This window comes from Botryllus schlosseri, chromosome 10 (assembly GCF_051294905.1).
Source record: "Botryllus schlosseri isolate E-star chromosome 10, Bs_hap1, whole genome shotgun sequence".
In the NCBI taxonomy this organism is placed as follows: Eukaryota; Metazoa; Chordata; class Ascidiacea; order Stolidobranchia; family Styelidae; genus Botryllus; species Botryllus schlosseri.
The window spans coordinates 15289341-15309335 of NC_137245.1; the positions used below are offsets into that span (position 1 = coordinate 15289341).

At 41.1% G+C, this 19995-nt stretch overlaps 1 protein-coding gene across 1 annotated transcript; it reads left to right on the plus strand.

Annotated features, from left to right (window-relative positions):
* The first annotated feature begins 8598 nt into the window (after window positions 1–8598).
* On the plus strand, window positions 8599–19882 carry LOC145448323 (uncharacterized). Its single transcript, XM_080326703.1, has 9 exons — window positions 8599–9035; window positions 12281–12459; window positions 14121–14357; window positions 14914–15178; window positions 16227–16314; window positions 17039–17150; window positions 17235–17315; window positions 17396–17572; window positions 18951–19882. The coding sequence occupies exons 1-9, from the start codon at window positions 8962–8964 to the stop codon at window positions 19286–19288; spliced, it is 1551 nt and encodes a 516-aa protein (XP_080182829.1). The 5' UTR covers window positions 8599–8961; the 3' UTR covers window positions 19289–19882.
* The last annotated feature ends 113 nt before the right edge of the window (window positions 19883–19995 follow it).

The window sequence follows — 19995 nt, forward strand, 5'->3', positions numbered from 1 at the left end:
ACAAAATGACACATTATTACTAGTAGTAACCGGTAGTAACTTATACCCAAAGCATGTAATGCGGTCCCCATTCGAAATAGTTCGTATATCTCTGTTCTCGAGCTGTAAAGCAGCGGCGAACCCCGTCTTATCAATACAGTGTACGCAGACAACACGTGCTTGCGTGACCTTTTGTAGTGACCGGCATTTTTTCATACGGGGAAATTTTTGCTCAAATATAGATCGAAGGGGTCCACCAGACGAAAAAGATCGGTATTCACTGTCTTAATCCCATTTGAGCTTGTTGCTGAAACGAACTAGACTGCAAGCCAATGAAACCTATTTGGCGGACTGCACACGATTTAGTCTTGGCAATTCATCGCGAGTCGCACAATTATTCTCTGCGGACCTCACTAGGCCCGCGTGCCACAGGTTGCACAATGGACAATCCTTAGCCGCCGATAGCATGGATTAGTAAGTCATTGCCAAGAGAAATATTAAAGCAACGGTCAATGTCACAGAATTAATTACCTTTATCCTACAAGGAACTACACTTAGATGTGGGGCTGAATTCACTAGAATCAGGAGTACTTTTAAACATATAAGGCGCTGTTTTATTCTTTATACTTCCACTTTATAGCATACAGCAGTGATTCAAAACTGTGCACCGTGACCCAACCCGACGATACAGATTTTCTGGGGTGCCGCAAATCGTTTGGGAGTTTTGGGAAGGAACTGTGAAATAGGGAATGCAAACAATAAGTATATGCGACTTTAACTCGTGTTCTCCGCAGAGCATGATCATTGATCACTTAATCTGAACTTTAGCTCGTACAGCAACATTACTTTCAGGAATTTTCTTTTAGCAACCTAGGATGGGTATAAGTAATTCATTCGCTAGTAACGAACCAAGTAATCATTCCACAAAGAGTTGACCGAGTTTTGGCTGTCTGCCACCCAATCCTATTCGATGATGAGTGTAAAAGCAATCAAAATTGTATTTTTATTTGCATCTTCATGGTTATTCAAACAGGGTTATTCTGTTTGGGCTGAAATTAAAAGGTGCAAACAGAACACCGCTCGGAAATGACGGCGAGACGTGAGCTTAAGCGTATCGCAATACAATATCGTTTCAACCGTTCCTGTTCGTATATAAACAAGTAGGCTACATACGTTAGGGCAGTGGTTCCCAACCTTTTTGTCTTCTTTCCCCACTTCAGATCTATTCCGAGCCTTCATTCCCCACCAGGACCGTAAGAGCACTGTGTTAGCCCCGCCACAAAAACGTTGGTCTTGGGCCCCCAGAACCACCTCAGCCCCGCTGAGCCTGTAAGCTTTTTCCCAGTAACTTATAAGCTACATCTACTGTTTAGTGCGTCGCCTTATTTCGACTAAACGCGCGAAGCGCGAAAGATTGATATAATTCGTGTCTGAATCGGCCAATATGATCGGGAATTGCATATATTTTGCTATCAATTTTTTATCCCCTTTCTGCTCACGTAATCAGATTTACCGGTAGAGCTGAGTGAGGTGTGTTGGAAAAGGAAGGTCCCCTAAATAAGAATTGAACATCCTAGGGCGGACCCGTTGGTGTATTGACTTCGTTGCATTATGCTATTCGTGACCTCCTAAATCTGCTATGTCAAAAGATATGGAAATCGCCAAAAGTAAAAAGCACACACGATTTCAAATTGGTATTGCTTTACTGGCAAATAATTTTTCCCTGCGGGATGGCATCTGTCCTTTGGGGCTCAGATCGCCCAGACAGGAACATTCGGCGCCAGCCATTTAGCCAATTGAACATATATGTGTATTGTATATATATCAAGGGCATTCCTTCTCGGTCAAGGTCTTCTCGTTGCTGATCCTTCTGGCACACTTCTCGGAATTGCATGTTATATGGCCTATAACTTCATATGCCTTGGTGCGTCGTGGCGCAATAATGGCCGACGCCGAAGTCTCCATTTCTGTAAATTCTACGTATTTTCGTGGGGGAAAGGTAGCCTACCCAATAATCAGATATTCGGCAATATTAAATCGCGCACCAAGCGCGAAATTTTTTTGTAAAAGTGGCATAAATTAAAAAAATACTTTAATTTATGTTGATTCACGAAATAATTTTGGGCCCCTTCGAGCTCGCCCCCCTAATTGGGGGGTTTGGGGTGCGGCAGTTACGGTCCTGCTCCCCACTACCCAGCACTTATGTCATCACAGAGCAGCTATATTTGCTGGTTTGACTACACAAGACACACAACCACATCAGTACGTAAGTCAATCGCCTGTAACTGCAACATAAAACGTATTGTGAACCGATACCAGTAACGCTCAAAATTTCAAGATAGTGTTATTTCACGTCAAACTATAGTCGTGCTGGATGCGTTTGTGACGCCATCATTGGCCCCCCAGAGTTAAAAATGAGGTTTTGTGAACAACACGCAGTATAATTTTCGATACATACATTCCAGAGCAGTTAACTGGTAACGGTGATTGCGCATGTGTCTCCGTGAATATGTAGACTGTCCTGTATATAATTTTGAACAAATGCGTCTATTCCCCACCTGAAACCATTGAATTCCCCACCAGTGGGGAATTCCCCACCGTTTGGGAACCACTGTGTTAGGGGAAGCGAGTGGCGCAGTTGGTCAAACACTGCAGTCGCGACACCAATGGTTACTACTGGTTCGAGTCTCGGCTCTGCCATGTTTCTATGTGTCGGAGGTTAACTGGGCTCCTCATCGTCGATCCCGCTGCAAAGACAGCGCCTTGAAAAGCCCCGAGGAAGAGAGATCCGAACTCTTGAAAGATGGCAGCTAAAGACCAGAAAAAGGAAGCAAGACCGCAAAAGACATTGTGTTAATGCAATTACCGCGTTGGGCGCAAATAACCTTATGAGCGATGAGCGCCAACGTCGTGAATAAACTAGGGTTACCATATTTTTGTGATGCAAATTCCGGACACTCTTTAGCGCCCACTAGCGGATTTTAAAATTAGATATAACGCATCGTCTGTCAATATGACGTCACAGTAGCAAAACATTGCCAATTGACTGTATACAGGAATGGGGTGGAACATAGGCCATAAATTGGGCCATCTGTAATGTGATGATGATTGATACTTGCTAGGGTCTGCAATAGATTTCTCCATTGGTCGGATGAAATAGTCTGGCGGGCCGTGTCTGGCCTGTCGGGATTGTGTTTGACAGTCCTGCTATACTGTTAGGTCGGGGCGGCTATTTGATTCTGTGTTTTTTTTTAATCAGGTCCGAAACAACATTTTTTCTGCCCCTTCCGCCTAAAAAATGCACTGATCCTGGGCCCACCATAGGGTAATCGATGTAGCTGCTCCGGCAATTACTATATGCATTTGGCTGTCAAATATTTTGCTTGAATTCTGTCTTGATTCTTCCATTAGGCTACTAAAGAACGAACCAGCAGGTTGCACATCCGCTGATTTCCAACCTTTTATGGTCGCAATCTCATTTCAAACTTGAAAATGTTTCGTGGCGTAGCCGAAAACTTGATAAGCTGATTACTAAAAAATTCAGCTTGCCCAATCTTACTCCCGGCCTAGGAAGGTGATTACGTCCAACCTCATCGCGATCCCAAGATAAAGACAAACGACCCCAAGATTTGGAACCACTATCTGTGACTGAAGCCTCCAATCGGCCTTAACCAACTCTAGGAATATACCGGTAGCTTATAATTGCGATTACCATTAGACTTATTTCAGCAAATGATGGTTGTTCATATTTATTTTTGATTGCATTTTGGCGAGGGTGGTGCCTGGTGCTCATACTAATATCAATATAAGTTACAATACCTCGCGCGCGGCGCGAAGAAGAATTTCGAATTGCATAAATCTACTTGAAAATAATATTGTTTATGTTGATTTACGAAAAACTTTCCAGCCTACTTCAAGCCTTCAAAATTCCGGACATTTAGGCATATTTTAGAAATTCCTCCCGGACGCAGATTTTTCAGTGAAATTCCGGACATGTCCGGGAAATTCCGGACGTATGGCAACCCTAGAATAAACAATCAAACAAACAAGTACATCGGTTGCATTAGCACTTGCAAATAATTTAGAACGCAATTATTTTGTTATATGAGTGTGCCGCAAGCATTTAATAATTTTTATATGGTATACCGCAAGCTGAAAAATTTCGGAACCACTGGTATATAGTATAGATTACATTAGTCGATACCTGAACATGATGGAACGCGCAGAGTGACATTGGAGTGGCTGTAACCGTAACCTCTGTATCCTAACCAAGCGTTCAAGAGTCAATATTTAGGGCAATGTAAGTTGGTAGAGATGAAGGCTTATCAAAGAGCAGGACTAGCGAAATAAAAGCTCAGAATCTGCGTCTATCCAACGACTGCATTTCTTCATGGCCTATTAACAATGCTCAATGGTCAATGGTCAGGCCGTGTTATTTTTGGCATATGCCAAAACTGCCAAAAATAACTTATTTTTGGCATTTTTCGATTTTTATTTTTGGCAGTTTTGGCATCGTCCTCTAAATAGATAGTTTCAGCCTCGAATTAGTCACAAAAACGCTTTATTTGGGCTAGTTTGTCAAAGGACACCACAAAATGTGCAGCATCCACGTATAATCAGTGCCAACAAACAAGAAGAAAAAACCTAACGATTTCATAGGTTAATAATATCAAACGAAACCACAAAATGTGCAGTATCCATCGGTCTCGGTGCCAATAAGCAAAAAAAGAAAAAGAAAGAAAAGCCTAACAAACACGCTCAACAGCTGATTGTTACAGCTGTTGAATAGACTTAAATCGTTTGCACTGTAACAGTGCTTTCTCCTAAATTCATTTCTCGCCCAGCGAATCTGGGAAATATCGGCTTCAACAGTAGCCGTTGAGGGAAAGAATGTTGCCAGTCATCTACAAAAGGTTTTCAGATCTTCAAAATCTTTGGAGGGCCGAACCGGCTTCCATGCATCATGAAAAGAGATCATTTCGCCATAGTGTCATCGATCTCATCGCGGAAAGAATTTTCTTCCCGATCCTTTTCCAGGAGTTTCCTGTGTTGTCTCTCAACACATTCTATTTAGTAGCCCGACTATCATTTCTCCTTCAGTCTACCGATATATTTTCGGAGGACTTTTGTCACTTCAGGTGGCTTTAATATTACCAACTCGCATGGAAGAGTCCTGGGAAGGTTAGCTTGTTTAAGAACATTGACGCAACAAGACTGTCTGGCAAAACGAGACTATGCAGCTCAGAAATAGCCTTACAGTTTGTTGCGTCACAATGTTCAACTCGATCACAATGCAAAAATCGTGGTTGATTTTGGGGGTTCCAGCTCCATGAGCAAAATATAATTTATATTTTCATAATCAGTCCTGCGGCAGCTTCTCATTGATACCCGTTTTATCAAATTTAGTGCTCGACAAGTCGGTCAAAAATGGTCGTAAAATTGCCTTTGGACAAATGGAAAGTATGACATAAACCAAATGCAGTCAGCCGTTCAATCACGCTGTGCCCACACCATTTAGGACACCATGCTTTTACCCCCAATGGGTGGGTGGGCTGGACCCGGATTAAGAAACCTGCCTTTCACAAACGCTCTTCTCGCTTGTAACGCGGTCCAGTTAGCACAACACCATGAACGAAATACACTATTTGGCAGGCTGTGTTATTTTTGGCATATGCCAAAAATTGCTTATTTTTGGCATTTTCAAATTTTTATTTATGGCAGTTTTGGCATCTGGCTCCTGAAATGCCAAAAATAACACGGCCTGTCAATGGTGAAGCAGTAGTCGGCACCGAAGGCAACTGCCGAAATTTCAAGACGGACCAGACAGCACATGAAATGTCAGGCCGCTTTGGATTGACTGTTGTTTGTGGTATTTCTGGTGTTATTCGACTACAATGTCATTTACACCAAGATATTCCTTATTATGATTCCGTTTTTGCCGACTTGTAGCACGGTCCACTTCTACAACAGTGCTCTTCAACCTTTTTCGGAATGGTATGCCCTTTTAACGTTTACTCAAAACTTGTACGTACAGTACAGTACACTCCAGTTCACATAATGCACCATATGCTTGCAGTTTGGGGTTCTTCGCAACTCATGGAGGCAGCAGGACCGAAACAGCACTTCGTCAGTGACCCCCAAACGTTGCGCCAGGGCCCTCCATAGGGTGTCAAATCCCAGACCCCATCAGGCTGTACGTTTTTGCCACTACTGACAGGTAAGGCACGTTATGCTATTTAATGAGTGGGCTTGTGTATAGCTTAACAGCGCGAAGCACGAAAAGGTTTCTGTAATTCATGATAGAATCGGTCAGCATGATTGGGAATTGCATATATATCGCTATCAATTTTTTACCTCTCTATCTCTCTCTCTCCTCGCGTAATTAGATTTGCCGGTAGAGCTGAGGGAGGTATCTTGGAAAATGTAGGGCTCGTAAATAATAATAATTAAACATATTCGGGTGGATCCGTTGATATATAGACTTCGTTAAATGATGTTATTTCGTGACCTCCTGTCTGCTATGTCAAAAGATATTGATGCCCTAACGTACTTAACTAAAAGACGCACACGGTATTTCTTCAATGGCAAATAATTTTCTCTGCGGGATGGCACTTGTCTTGTGGGGTTCAGATTGCCAGAGCAGGAACATTCGACGCCAGCCGTTTAGGCGTCTATGGACAATTAAACATATAAGTATATATATATATATAGGCTTACCATATTTTGGAAATCTAAAAAGAGGACACTTTTTCAGAAATCTGAGACTTGCAAAACCGGAGAAGAATTCTCAAAAACCGGTGAATTTTTCCCACTTTGTGATCGGTTGACTAAAAAAAAGGTCATCTTTTCCGCTCAGAGCTCAAAATACCGTTTTTCTTCCCGCATTGCTAAGTGGATGACTAAAAAAAGGTCATCTTTCCGCCCAGAGCTAAAATAACCGTTTTTCACTTCGAAATACCCGCCGGAGCGTCAGCTCTATGCTAATTTACGGCATATCACTCGCAATTTGCTCTAAATCTGACCTAAATTTTCAAAAAAGGGGACAAAATCTCAAAAAAGAGGACAAAAGGGCGTCCTCCGAGGACACTTTCAAAAAAGTAAAAAAAAGAGGACAAATCCTCTTAAAAGAGGACGTATGGTAACCATATATATATATATATCGAAGTTTTTAATCAGCATAAGGGCAGTTCTTTTCGGCCAAGGTTTTCTCGCTGCCGATCGTTCTGGCAAACGTCTCGGAATCGATGGCCTAAAACTTCATATGTTTTGTACGTCGTGGCGTGATGGTGGCTGACGACCCTGAAATGCCCATTTATATAAATCATCGAGTGGGATAGAGGAAAAAAAAACACGGGGGTGCAGATTAGGTGACCCAGAGGCAATGGGTGACCTAACGGTCGTATCGCATCTCCGCCGTCAAAGCATCTCGATGGTGCAGGAGAAAAATAATATCATATCTCTCTCTCTTTCTTGGGCAAAAGGTGTACCCAAGAATCAAGATATTCGGTAACATTGAATCGTGCGCAGCGCGAAAACGTTGAGATCAATAAATTAAAAACAAACTCTATAAATTATGTTAATTCACGAAATAATTTTGCGCCCTCTTCGAGCTCGTACCCTAAGTGGGGGGTTTGGGGTGCGGCAGTTACGGTCCCGGGAGGGAGTAAGGTACACGGCTACGGAAAATGGAAGTTTGATTTTATTGGATTCATTCTTTCGTTCTATTCTTTCATAGGAAACAATATATTGATATTTCTACAGTTTATTCCAGAACATTAGGAAATCGCGCCATGCATTTCCCTTCCCAAATTTCATGATAGGATACGGCATCGGAAAAGCAATATTTTTGAGATCTAATTTTAAATACGATAACATAAAAATTGACGCGTGCGGCACGTGACTAGCGATCAGCGTATTTCAATCAGTCATCAGTCACGTTCATATCGCTGTGTACTACGCACCGTCGCGGGCAGTGAATGCTGAAGAATCCACATCCTGAATTATCCATCGAAGGTATCTTTCCAATTCTAGCACCGCAATAGTTCGTGTGGCATCGGTAGCAACTAGCAACACGTGTGCGACTGTGCGTGCGTGGAGTGTTTCTTATTCCGCGCTGTTCTTATATGAGTAAAAGAGAGCACATAAGTGTGGGAAGTATACTGCAATAGACGAATTCAAATGCCGGGATTGGATATGCGGTTGGTACGAATTGCGACACACAGAATATGGTACAACGAACTTTATGATTTATTGCTCATTTTGACAGCATGACATGTCGAATAATTATGAAAATTTTACAAGTAAATTTTATCAATTAAGTTATATTTAGAACTTTAGAAGGCGCTGCCTGCAAGTTTCGCAGTCGCTAACGATGAAGTGGCGATCGAAGGGTTAGAAGTATCATATTCTAGCCGTGGTATTGAATCAAAATGTCTTGTTATTGATGCAGTTTTCTTTGTCTGCGCGAATGAGATCAATTTAAACGTTTCATTTCTAATTTCTAGATCCGAGTCAAGTGGTTTACTAGAGGCGTATGACGCCTCAGGGAACAAAATGTAGGCTTGTGACTTCACACCAGCCTACAAAGCCGCTCACTACAATATTACATCAAATATCGTCCAAGGAGCATAACACGTCTAGACGCGTTAGCGACAGCAATATTGCGTAGAATTTCAGTTAGTACAAAGGTAGATACACTTCGAACTCACGATTTGTGTTGTCGCAGTATCGAGTCGAATTTTTGGAACATGATAAGTAATAAACAAGCATTGAAAGGATGACTAATGACAAGACATGTGAGATGGTTCGGGCTTAGCTACAGCTCTAGATATCTGCGAGAGCGCAACCGTACGGTTTAAATACATTGTTCTACAGGTGTAAGTAGTTGATGTGCTAGTAGAGTAAGCTGGATACAGAACATGATAATCTGATTGGGTCCGTACCGTTCGTAACGTCATTCTTCTGCATGCGGCTCAACTCAGAATGGACATTAAGGCCTGGGCCTCGATGATACAATGGACTGCAGTACGAAGAGTAATTATTTGCATCGTTACTGTGTAAGATCCTCGAGCATATATGAGTTATTGTTATAGCATATATATATGTATGTACCGGTTGCGATGTGAAATGTCCTCAACTCGCGTGCAGATAGTTTACCTCACAACGTCGCAAGACACAACGAACCAATTTCTTTACGCTTGAGAGATTTGTCATGACGTAATCATAACAACCTGGACATGATAATAGCCGTCTTCACGTTCATTCAATGGAAGATCAATACAGTCTGCAATTGAGATGCAATTTGATAAGAAATGAATCCATTCGGCTTAATGGAAGTTAGTGGTGCAGTAGCGCTCCGAAAACTTCATATCAAACAGATAGATAGTTGGAATGAAAATCGCTCACTGTCCGCACTGTCCAGCTACCGACGGACGCTGTACGCTACAAGCGAGATTAATTTCCTAACTCCTACCAGATAAATACGGCTTTACAGCTTCATACTGACTTCTAGTCACGTACGCCCTGTAATCAAAGACGGTTGTAGCCTTAACCTACAATCCCACATGAACTTATGCAATTATAGATCGTGTATGATTGACGCACAAGTTTCGAACGCGCAGCTATCTGCACAGCAGAGTTGGATCAATTGTAATTGAGCTGATTGTTATTAATTACATTTTTTCATGTAATTGTAATTGTAATTGTAATTTGATCAAAATTTTGCTCAATTACAATCTCAATTACATTTTCATGGAAACCTGACAATCACAACATAAAATAATCATAACCATTTTATCAATCATTTATTCGTCGCACCAGTGAAAATCCTGTACGAACCAGGATGACGACGAGGGGCCTTAACGCCTTAGTAAACAGTCCCCACATGTAATAATTAGCCTATTTACATCGGTGTTCTATGCGTGCTGCGTTATAACTAGATAATTCAGTCACGCTAAACTGTTTCCCATACTTCAGTAGCAACAGAAAACTTTGTGAATTATAATATAGTCTAAACCAGCATCTGAACGGGCGCGACGCTCCAGTGAACTGAAATCTTTTCCGCGCTTGGTCCGATTAACCTCCGTTTAATGGCTATTGCTCGGTGTATAGTCTGAATTTCGTATTGGAGAAGCCTCTCATCAACAGTCATAACCTTCCATACTATCATACTATAGGTAAGGATTGCTAACGTTCTGGTTTCATTGTGTGCTGTGACGATAAGGGGGACACGAAATATTCACTGGCATAAAGGGACCATGTCTAAAAAAGTTAGAGAACCAGTGGGCTAAACTAAATCACAATATTTCAAAAATTGATGAACAACAAATAAACTCTTCTGAAACCTGTGCTGAACCATTTCCTACACCACGGTCAGAGTTTTATTTTTAAATGTCTGACCAGTACCGAGGCTTGCTGCAACAATTGCAAAAAGAAATTCAAGTTTCCAACCAAGGCTTCATCAAACTTGATCACGCATTTGTAGAGATGTTATCCCAATCTTACCTCCAATCTTGGCCAAATTTACTGGGGCCAGAAACTTTTCGCACCCTAATGTTCATCAAATGCAATCTAACAGTTTCCGAGCAAGTGAAAATGTAAATGCGAACCAAAATATTGTAAGTCATCAGGAGGTTCTCTCCTTTTGAATTTATTTTAATTTTACGCACCTTATCGGTATCATCCTTATCGCTGACGCTTACCAATTACATTTCATTATCCTGACTCAGATCTGAGTAGCCTAATCATTTGATTACATTACATTGACTGTCCTGTAGCCTATTCGCTGTTAGTCGCTCAAACCTTTGGTTCTGAACAGTCGCTTGAAACATTTTTCTGTGCTTGTAGTTTTCAGTACTCATGATTAGGAATAGTTCGAATACGTTCGAGTTTTTTTAATTAAAGGGTATTCTACATATCAGGAATGAAACATGAATAGCTTGAGATTGTTGCTAATTACGTCGCTACGGTTGTCAAAGAACACCCATTTACTGAATCAATTACCTGTTTAAAAGTAATTGTAATTACAATTATAATTGTAATTGTAATTATTTATATATTTAACAGTAATTATAATTGTAATTGTAATTTGATATTTTTAGCATTGAGTGATTGTAATTGTAATGTAATTGAAACATGCAAGGAAGTAATTGTAATTGTAATTGAATTAAAATATTGTAATTAATCCAACTCTGCTGCACAACCACTGCGACATAGATTGCATGTACCAAAGATGGTTGTCCCGGGGCATACGTAGATATCGTAATAGGTATCGTAGGCACCTGGACAACCCTCGTTGGTAGTTTGGTACACACACGCTATATCGTAGGCGGCGGACGTCCAAAATGCAGCTAAGAATGAGGTCATGTTGACTACCGCAAATACAATGACGTCATAATGTTACAGTCTAATTTGGAGTTAAGATCTCCCGTATGCGGCCTGCGCATCCAGTATATGTACAATGTACATATACGGACTGTATGTATTGATAAGCAGATGGGGTCAGTAACGAATCACTTTTACTTTTTCTGAACACTCGAAGAGGTTTTCCTACTTTTACTTCTTGCTAAAGTGACTATGTTTTTGGACTACTTCCACTTATACTTGACAGTTTCAGAGGCGAAACTGCTCACTTTTCTTAAAATAGAAAATACTTTGGGAGATGTTTGCACCACTTTTATGAATGAATGAAATTGTCATAAAACTGGATGACATATCCCCTGTATCATGGTAACTGAATATTTTATATATATATAAATTGCACCTATTTGTAGTGCATCAGTCACGAATATGGATCTTACAATTTTGAAAATATCAACCTCCGAATAACTTCTAACAGTAGGCAACCACTCAACAAAATATACTTTTCGAGACTAGTTGAGTACCTTTCTGACTTTCATATTCTTCATTCTCTCAAACTAGTTTTTGAGTGTCTTGGTAATCTCTACTTCTACTGAAAATTGAGTATATATTCCTGACGTTACCTTCAATTCTACTTGAGTGCCCAACTGCCCATGCTGAAGACTTTGATAGGATGTTGATAGGATGCTATTATCAAATGATATCTTCCGCGATACACCCCGGCGCAATATACCGGGTTATAACATTACTCAAGAGGTGTTGATTACATCCCGCGTCAGTTCATTGCGTATCAACTCTACAAGCAGTTTACAATCAATTGAATAACATAAACTGCCGCACTTAAATTTGTCTATACTCTATGTCTATATCACATGTATATTTATTGAATACGCATCACGTAATGGTATTATAAATCTTTATAGATTGATATATGATTTTATAGGTCTTGCGTTGGTGTCAGCGGTTGGATCTTCTCTACGAATAAAGATTTGACATGGAGTAACAGTAACAGAGTAATCCGCGACGAGCCGAACGAATGCAACAATCGAGGAACTTGGAACAATGACACCAAAACATGTAAATGCACACTGGGATGGATCGGAAAACATTGCAGCACTTGGCGTAAGATCATCAATACACATTTCAATCATCAATGGATTAATTAAGTTCGTCACGACTATCGCCTTCAAGCTAGACGATAACGCGTAAAGTAATTTTGACTTCCGGAATACCAAATGAAATCCTCTTAGCAGCAACGTGAGCTTGTAACATGGATTTTCGATTATGTGGTTGTACTTCATCGCATTCATCAGGGGCTAAGATAGGGCGGAGTCAAGTCGGGTTTTCGATCTGATCATAGTTCTCTGGCGTGCACTTTACTGGACAATTTTAAAAGCATCGTCATGTCTGTATTGCGGGGTTATTTACCAATTTTTGCTACAATGCAAAATCGTGCGCGGTGGGACAGTGGCGACACAAAAGTCGGATGTCATAATGATAAACATATCACCGAAGCTCCCATGCTAATAATTACCTTGTTGACTTTCTCGTGACGCAAAAGAGTACAAATGTCGTAACCAAAACTACAGAACAGAACAGAAAAGGATACTGCTCGCTTGGCGTTGCATTTAAAACAAATGGTTGTTTAAAGCACTTTGTTTAAAACATGTTTTAAACAGTGTTTTAAACAAATGCCTTTAAAAAAATTTGTGTTTTTCTAGTTGTAAAATTATGCCATAATTGTGTAAATGCTTTCCAAAAACATGTTTTATGAGCCTAAGGACAATACCACCCGATATAGCCGATGTATATCGATATGGGGTGGTTGGAACCCTCAAAATAGTCGGTTCAACAGTTATAGTACAGTTATTTCGTCAAAGGAGCTATATTTACCCTGTATTTTCCAGTGTTAATGTCAATCCACTATAACGTGACAATATTAGTGATGTCATGGGTTAAAAAAAATATGTTTTAAACAAGGGCCTTGTTTTAAACAGGTTTGTTTTAAATTAATTTTTTTAAATGCAACCCTATTTTGATGCAACCGTCATTTTGATGTGCGCCCTGTTCCCGGCACTGCTGAATGGGTGTAGCCCAATCGTTCTTCGAATCCTTGTTGGATGAGGGTGAGGGAACATATCACGTCGTGACTGAGGGCGGTTTAAAGATTTCATCTTTGTGGCCACAAGGACCGAAAATCCCTGTTCCGAAACGGACGCCGCTAGAACCGTATAATGGGGTGCTTGTGATTTTGCAAAGTGAGCTCAACCCTTAATCGCCAAGTTCCCTAACCCCCAATCCAACCTCTGATCGTCAATAATGACTCACGTGCGTTTGGATTAGACATATTGGTTGTTGTTTGTGGTATTCATTCATGGTGTTTTTCGACTACAATGGTCATTTACACCAGGCCGATATTCTTCATCATGACTCCCTTGCTGCCGGCTTGTAGCACGGCCAACTTACAGGCTTTTTAAGACACTGCTTATGCGGATGAGATGACGAGGAGGAGCCTGGATAAACCTCCAACACTTATATTACGCATGTTTTGAGTTCCATCTCGTACGTTTCATTGGAAACCTATTTAGTGAAATTTTAGTCATACAACCTGAAAGTTTTCAGCGTTTGGGAACAACTGCTGTGTAGTGAACTCGAGATTGTGAAGTATACGAACTTAATCATATCATACGAGTTTCGATAGCCGAATTGTCATTGAGATTGCCATTTTCAATCATACACGCACTATGCTGCCAAATCATACACCGTTTCAATCATACTGACAGACGATCACTACTGTTACTTTGACACCGGGCGTAATTACCGCGGACAACTTAGTGTCACGAAGTCAGGATTGACTTGCGAAGCTTGGACTACAGCTCGAAACCAACAGTTCAAAATGCACGAAAACGGCGTAGGAATACACAACTACTGTCGTAATCCCGATGACGACGAGAACGGAATTTGGTGCTACGTTGCTGGTGACAATGTGACGGATTACTGTAACGCTACGAAATGTGAAGGCAAGTATAAGCGCTTCATGTGGACTAAGCTCTGCGATGTACTGACCTGATACATAACTTCAGTGGTGTGCTACGACCTTTTGATATATTACTATTCCTCATGACAGTTTGATCGTTTTTTTTGCGTCCATGACTTTACTAACCCATGTCGTTCCAAGTCACTGTAGCTCTTCTCTGAGTCCGAGTTCGAGTGATTCTTCGAAATATCACTCATAACATATGTCGAAACCACAATTTTCAGCCACGAATTATCAACGGGTCATGTTTTATCATCATGAACAGGTAATGTGACGCTATAACATATCTTCCACCACATGGTAGCTCTTGAAAGTATTGTTGTATTGAAGTTTGATGAGCATAGTTCATGGTTTATGGAGCAGTTTTGGAGTGAATTTTAAGTTGTCAAATATTAAAATTACATGTTGCAGTTAAATATGGTCGAATACTTCAAAATCCTAAATGCCGACGCGGGCTGCACGAAATGCTCTCGCTAGTCGCGTGTTTGAGAACCCTGCTGGTTAAAGTGATAATGACATAAAACAAGTTTCATTTCTAGGTGTCATAAGGGATTGGCTGTTGGGAAACGCCAGTGGCCACGAGACAGTCGAGGACAAAACTCCTTCCGCAGTGGAGTTTCTATTTGGACCGTTGATAGCTGGGGTTTGCGTTGGGGTAGTCGCCCTCTTGATTTTTATCACAATCATTGAGCTGGCCCGAAGGAAGCGGCGCCAACAGCAGCAACAGCTGAAGATCGATCAGGAGAAACATGCGCGAACTGATGAAAGTGAAATTAGGAGTAGCTTGGAGATTGCTAATGAAAGGTAGGTCCGTCGCTGAGAGAAGTAGCTATTGAGCATGTTGGTTTCGGGATTCTTTCACCTCTCGACTCATTTATTTAACGTCTTCATCCGTCTCTTGCACCAATGAACATTGTCCCGGTCGACTGGAATGAAACTTTTCAGGTGAAAATGTTACTCGATACATAAACAATGACAAACCCTTACATGGTTTTCTGGTCTATAAAGTCATAGGACCTTTAAAACGATGTTCTGGGATGCACCTACTTTCAAATCGGCGACAAATAATTCATTTATATATCCAGGATAGCTACGCAGTCGACAGTATACCTAATTACCTATACACGGATAAAGTATAGACACAGTCATTGAGCATGCTGTGTAAACGGTGACAGCGGTCGTGCATCCGTAAATTCATATTATAGCGATATCGAACTGTGAATGACTAACGAAGGTTACCTGCTCCACACAAAAAATTCGCGACAAATGCTGAACAGATGCGAAATTGTATAGAATCCGGCAACAAAACGGAAAGGTTCCTGCACGATATCTTTATGAAACGAGAAAATTAGCCAGTTACCCACAAATATACCAACGCTATAAATTGACGCCCGGCAACTATGTTCTCGACTCGGGAGAGGCCACTGCTTGGACGTAGCTGCTCTATATACTTTCTGCAATGTTAAAATGTGCCAAGGCATTTTAACAAGAAATTCGGAGAGCTTAAATCGTCAGAGATAAAAGTTTTCAGACAAACGAAGCTTCCAACTAGTGCATGATTGATTATATCATTGATAGGGGTTGCTGATTGATATTTTGGACGCGTTCGGATGACATTTTTACCACAGTCCAATGGCTGGAAACAATCCGGAAATGAAGGTCTGAGTCTGATCCTTAGTGTGGACGATGTCACAAACAGAATAACGCCATAGCGTCGCATATTCATGGATATCCATGCATATGCGTTTGTCAACGGTCGGGCATAAACGCATATTCAACCGTGACATGCGCCTGTGTTCGTCTGCCACGTAGTCCATGAGATTAATAATATTTTATTATTTTTGCTGTCTAGAACTGACCTCAAAACGTTGGGTGGAGTTGTTACAGTTGACGTTGACACTGGCAAGGAACGCATACTAAAACCATCGAACAGGCCAGAGGTTTGTAATCATCGTAATCTATTCTCTTGAAAAAGTATAGAAGTGGAAAAAACAAAGCTGCCGAACCTTATACTCAATTGAAGTCATGATAAGCATTACATTACATCCGTCTATAAGCATCCAAGGGTTAAAAACCGGTGTATGATGTCTCATTCACGACTTTCAGTTGTCAACCACTCGTGATTGTACTTCAAAAATTCCAAGACGCATCTCGTGAATGACGCAGAGAGGTTTGGTTTTACGTATGAGCGGGTCATTTAAAAGCATATTCTGTGGCCAACATATTATCAGTACTCATCCTGTCCGTAGGAATGATGTAAAGCAGTGGTTCCCAACCTTTTTCGACTCATCGCCCCCATATCAAGATCGATATATATATATATATTTATCGCCCCCATATTTTTGGATCCGAGAAAGAGGACATATAAACGGGAAATTTACACAGCTAACTCTGATTGTTGGTAAATTGACTAAAATAAGTCCCTGGATAGTTTGTGGCGAGTTGACCCTTTTTTAGTCAACTTTCGCGGCAGTCCCCGAAGTATCTTGACTATGGACGTTCTAACATTTTCGCCTCCTTCGTACGTTTTCGCCCCGCTGTTTCTCAAACTCGCTCACGTTAGAACCACATTGTACAGCTATCGAATAACTTTTTCTACAATTATAAAGTAGAAAAAGAGCAATATGACTACATAATGTATCTCCTCTATTCCATTTTATTCAGGAGTTTTATAAGAGTTTGGATACTTCAACGCATGGTCGTTATGATACAGCCTGCCCTGACCCATATTTCAAGCGTGATGGTTTCGCACGTTCTCCAAGATCTCCGCACAAGGGTACGTGGACGACTGTACATAAAAACTGCGGGGTTACATCGCACATCATTACCTGAGCCTTAATCTCTATCATTTACTCCATAGGTCCGCCTCCTCCATATCAAGCCCAGTTTCGCCTACTAGAATCCATTGTGACTCACAGCACAGCTCCGAAAAAATCATCAGGTTTAATAATTTTTATGTCATTCTTATAGCCCCATATAGATGTTCTCGAAGCGAATTCAACGCATGAAATCGTTTGACAGTGTCCACGCAGCATCACGGAGTTCGCCATTCACCCGTGCGCAGCGATAGGGCAAATCGTATAGAAGAGAATTCGCAAAATATTCGGTTTCACAGAAAGAGACGCCGAAGGAAACGGGCGGCCGAACCCCCTTCTTCGAGCTCGGATTCTGACGAAAGTCTCTCAATGTCCCATGAAGGTATTTTAAAGACTCGCATAAAATTATTCTATCGAATATATTTCTACTATCAGGAACAATAAGTCGGTCAATCAAATATTCCAGTTTATGTCGTCCTCGCAACACATTTTAGACATTAATTGAAGGTGTACAATATGGTTAATAGGTAGTTGAGAAATGTATGACATGCGATCACGTACTGTGCCAACATATAGTATATGTGTATGGTCAGTGGGGGAAGTATGACTACTGTCCACACTTATGTTTACTTAGTGGTTGTCAAACTTTTTTGCTTGCTTTTGCTTACAAAAGTCAAAACCAACACAAAATGGTTAAGTGGTCAATTGTCAAATGACCAACCCAACAAAAGCAAACATTTGAAAGTTCAATTGAATAAGACATTTACTGGTGACTTTTAAACTTTCAGCAAGACGCTTTGTACAACCACTGACCTGATGTACGGTTTCTTTTAAAGAAATTACGACATTACTGTCTCCCAACCGTCATATTACACTGCCAAATGTCACTAAATTGTAGGGTAGAAAGTTACCGAATTTGTTTAATAGTTTTCTTAGCATTCACGTATAACTGATCTTAAAATAGTGGTAGGCTACTTTTAATCAGTTTGGTACAACATTTGCACTAAGTCCAAAGTACTGCGCGACTTTATGTTACGCCAGGATGCAGAAAATACAATCAAATTTCCAAAGAGCAATCAATTTTGATGTCTCATTTCCCAGTTAGTGGACAAGCGTCCACCTTCTTGCGTTTTGCAGTTGCGATATAAAATTGCAACATATTTGGCTGAATGGTGAGAAAGCTGGCACGTCCCGGCGGTTGCGCAATCAAGTAACCAAAACAATTGGAGGCGTGGCAAATATTTGATGAGTTCAAGGAAACTATACATAGACTTGTAGCACGTAGCAGCACTCTGTCAGTTTCCCCCAAAAAACACGCCCCAGACCTCCATCCTTCCACTCGGAGTTTCTTCACTAGTCTTTATAACTACAATTCGCACACATACACATACCCTTTCGGTGGAGAACCAAGTCCCAACGGCTCCGAGGAATACACCCGTCTCTCATCATTGCGAATAAAATTAGACTCAAGGCGCGAGGAAAAATTCAAGTTGGAAAATCACCCCCAAAATACTCTACTGGTTAAACCAATTGAAATATATACTCTCTTCCACGCCACATGTTCTGCATATTTTTAGTATGACCATGACTAGTATGACTATTATTTCAAACTTGTCTAGAACGATCTGTTTACACGCTCTCGTTTTGCGATAACGTTCTTAAAAAGACTACTCTCAGCGATGAACCCTAGTAATCTGAAATAGATTGCCTCAAACTTACACACCATTAGTCTATCTCAAATCGCATTTCCCCCTTTCCAGATTCATCCACATCAAATGGGCTATCAAGTCCAACCTCCGTAAGCAGCAAGGTTCGAAGTCCCTCTAGGCGGCATCAAAGAAGAAAGCCTCGGAAAAAGAGAGTGTCATCGAAGCCTGCCCCAAATATTAGTATGCAAACAAATGGAGGCGCTGCGAGTTGTTATGGGAAGGCTGTGAATAGCGCAGTCCCTGGAAAAGCTGACGCCAATCATGTTCTAAATGAGAACGACAAGGCTAGTCAAACGCACACTAAAATCCTACATCTGCCGATGATTCGTGAACAGAAAGCACGGACCGTATCAGGCAAAAGACGCCAAGCGTCACAGACATATTTATAGCGGAAAGACCAAACCAAATCCATTTGAAATCAGAGCGAGCAATCGCTTCTAACCAGGTACATTTGTATAGGATGACCGGATACCTAATGAGTTTGCAGCGAAGAGCCAACCTGACATGCTGTAATAGTGTTATTGCGTATTGCAACATGCACTTCCTATCTATGACCTAAGCATCATTACATATAACTTTCAAGGTCGCATAGTAAAAGGGATAGTTTCATTGACATGTATTGGATTGCGGCGACATCAGATAAAATAAGAGTTAATATTGTTAAATCCAATTTACGTTTCACACATGGGTGCCGACGCCGAGTCAAACCCACATCCAAACTATTTCCTTTTAATGCTGTTGAAATATACATCATCTACACCGGTGGCTCCCAAGGTAGGTGTCACCGCCGCCTGGGGGTGCTGGCGAGCGCTAAGGGGGCACTGACTATGAAATATTTCATTAAAGAGGGTGACGGCAATAAACCTGGGGTCTCCGACAACAAATTTGGGCGGTATAGGTTTAGAGTGTAACTGCTCTGAACTGTTGATAGGATTGTTAAATAAAGCATCAAAATGTGCACTGAGCATCTTAAGAATCCAAAATCAATTGAGTCAAGCCAATTTACGGTCGCTTCAGGCGTTGGTATATTTAATCAGCTGCGTACCGGAAAAGTCCATTGTTACTTGACAATGTTGATACTGTCCACCGATAGACA

Excerpts from the sequence above, each read along its gene's own strand:
- LOC145448323 (XM_080326703.1), top strand. The coding sequence starts at position 8,962 with ATGGACATTAAGGCCTGGGCCTCGATGATACAATGGACTGCAGTACGA. Across the intron at positions 9,036-12,280 it reads ATTATTTGCATCGTTACTGT|GTCTTGCGTTGGTGTCAGCG; the intron begins GTAAGATCCTCG and ends ATGATTTTATAG. Across the intron at positions 12,460-14,120 it reads AAAACATTGCAGCACTTGGC|ACGATCACTACTGTTACTTT; the intron begins GTAAGATCATCA and ends TCATACTGACAG.